Source organism: Onychostruthus taczanowskii, unplaced genomic scaffold (assembly GCF_017590055.1).
Source record: "Onychostruthus taczanowskii isolate IOZ18803 unplaced genomic scaffold, ASM1759005v1 scaffold1107, whole genome shotgun sequence".
Taxonomy (NCBI): domain Eukaryota; kingdom Metazoa; phylum Chordata; class Aves; order Passeriformes; family Passeridae; genus Onychostruthus; species Onychostruthus taczanowskii.
This window is the reverse complement of record NW_024497708.1, coordinates 44-2,360: the sequence shown is the minus strand read 5'-3', so window position 1 is coordinate 2,360 and position 2,317 is coordinate 44. Positions and strand designations below refer to the sequence as shown.

Here is a 2,317-nt window from a genome sequence, read left to right as displayed (position 1 = left end):
GGGGGTGTCCCCATGTCCCTGTCCCCACGGGGGTGGCAGTGCCAGGGTGACCCCCATGTCCCTGTCCCCACACTGGGGGTGTCCCCGTGTCCCTGCCCCACACTGGGGGTGTCCCCATGTCCCTGTCCCCACGGGGGTGGCAGTGCCGGGGGGCCCCCCAGGTCCCTGCCCCACACCGGGGGTGTCCCCATGTCCCTGCCCCACACTGGGGGTGTCCTCATGTCCCTGTCCCCATGGGGGTGGCAGTGCCAGGGTGACCCCCATGTCCCTGCCCCACACCGGGGGTGTCCCTCTGTCCCTGCCTCACACTGGGGGTGTCCCCATGTCCCTGTCCCCCACTGGGGGTGTCCCCATGTCCCTGCCCCACACTGGGGGTGTCCCCATGTCCCTGCCCCACCGGGGGTGTCCCCTTGTCCTTGTCCCCACTGGGGGGTGGCAGTACCAGGGCGACCCCCATGTCCTTGTCCCCATGCCAGGGTGACCCCCATGTCCCTGCCCCACACCAGGAGGGTCCCCATGTCCCTGCCCCACACTCGGGGTGTCCCCATGTCCCTCTCCCCACACTGGGGGGGTTCCCATGTCCCTGCCCCACACTCGGGGTGTCCCCATGTCCCTCTCCCCACACTGGGGGGGTTCCCATGTCCCTGCCCCACACTCGGGGTGTCCCCATGTCCCTCTCCCCACACTGGGGGGGTTCCCATGTCCCTGCCCCACACTGGGGGTGTCCCCATGTCCCTCTCCCCACACTGGGGGTGTTCCCATGTCCCTGCCCCACACCAGGAGTGTCCCCATGTCCCTGCCCCCATGCCAGGGGGTGTCCCCGTGTCCCTGCCCCACACTGGGGGTGTCCCCATGTCCCTGTCCCCACTGGGGGGTGGCAGTGCCAGCCTGTGACACTCAGTGGCTTTATTGGGCCCCCCCGGGCTGTGCCCCCCCCCCGGGGGTCCCAGGGCCCCTCCACGCCCCGAGGCCACCCCAGTGTCCGTCCTCGGCTGTGTCCGTGCGTCCGTCCTCTGTCCGAGTGTCCGTCCTCTCCGTCCCCGCTGGACGTGGCCCCTCCCAGGCCCTCGGCTGTCTGCCAGCTCCGTCCGTCCGTCCGTCCGTCCGTCGGTCCCTCGGTGTCCCCGGGGCTCAGTGGCAGTTCTGGCACCGGGGCACCCCCAGAACCCCCCTCGGAGCCCCCGCACCTGCAGCATGTCCCGCGTCTGGCGCGCGGCCGCGTCGTGCAGCGCCCGCAGCTGCAGCTCGTCCTGGTACTGCCGGCAGTTCTGGCCCTCGTGGATGGCCTGGGGGGGCCGGGGGTCAGCCGGGACCACCCCCCCGGGACCCCCCCCGGGACCCCCACGGGCTCACCTTGCACAGGAGGCAGTTGAGGGCCCCGCACACCGGGCACGGGAACTCGTTGACCGCGTCCTCGTAGAAGCACCAGCCCGGGCAGTCCCGGCCCCGGCAGTGGAAGCTGTTCCGGCTGCGGCGCTCGGCCAGCGCCAGGCCCCGCGCCAGGAAGCGCGCGTGCTCCTCGGGGGACAGCAGCTGTGACACATTGGGGACATTGGGGACATGGCACTGGGACCCCTGAGTCACTGTCACCCACCCCTAGGAACCTTGAGCCAGCGCCAGGCCCCGCGCCAGGAAGCGCGCGTGCTCCTCGGGGGACAGGAGCTGTGACCGTGGGGACATTGGGGACATTGGGGACATGGCACTGGGACCCTGAGCCAGCGCCAGGCCCGCGCCAGGAAGCGCGCGTGCTCCTCGGGGGACAGGAGCTGGGGACACATTGGGGACATTGGGGACATTGGGGACATGGCACTGGGACCCTGAGCCAGCCCCCGCGTGCTCCTCGGGGGACAGCAGCTGTGACAGTGGGGACATTGGGGACATGGCACTGGGACCCCTGAGTCACTGTCACCCACCCCTGGGAACCCCTGAGTCACCAGTCCCCCCTGGGACCCCTGAGTCACTGTCACCCACCCCTAGGAACCCTGAGCCAGCGCCAGCCCCCGTGTGCTCCTCGGGGGACAGGAGCTGGGGACACATTGGGGACATTGGGGACATTGGGGACATGGCACTGGGACCCTGAGCCAGCCCCCGCGTGCTCCTCGGGGGACAGCAGCTGTGACAGTGGGGACATTGGGGACATGGCACTGGGACCCCCGAGTCACTGTCACCCACCCATGGGGACCCCCGTGTCACCAGTCCCCCCACCAGGGGTGGCATGTCCATGTTGGGACCCCCCGTGTCACTGTCACCCGCCCCTGGGGACCCCCCGTGTCACCACCTACCCAAGGGGACAGCCGGGTCCCCTGGGAGCCCCCTG

General features: G+C 70.7%; 1 protein-coding gene across 1 annotated transcript in view; it reads right to left on the bottom strand.

The window, feature by feature from the left end:
• The window catches only part of LOC121346211 (ranBP-type and C3HC4-type zinc finger-containing protein 1-like), a gene marked incomplete at its 5' end in the record, with an annotated part of 2,754 nt that extends 1,188 nt beyond the window's left edge, over nucleotides 1–1,566 (bottom strand). The window contains 2 exons of the mRNA XM_041423821.1: nucleotides 1,159–1,286; nucleotides 1,354–1,566. Coding sequence (XP_041279755.1) covers nucleotides 1,159–1,286; nucleotides 1,354–1,566 — 341 coding nt within the window. The remainder of the gene's footprint in view (nucleotides 1–1,158; nucleotides 1,287–1,353) is intronic.
• Between the last annotated feature and the right edge of the window lie 751 nt (nucleotides 1,567–2,317).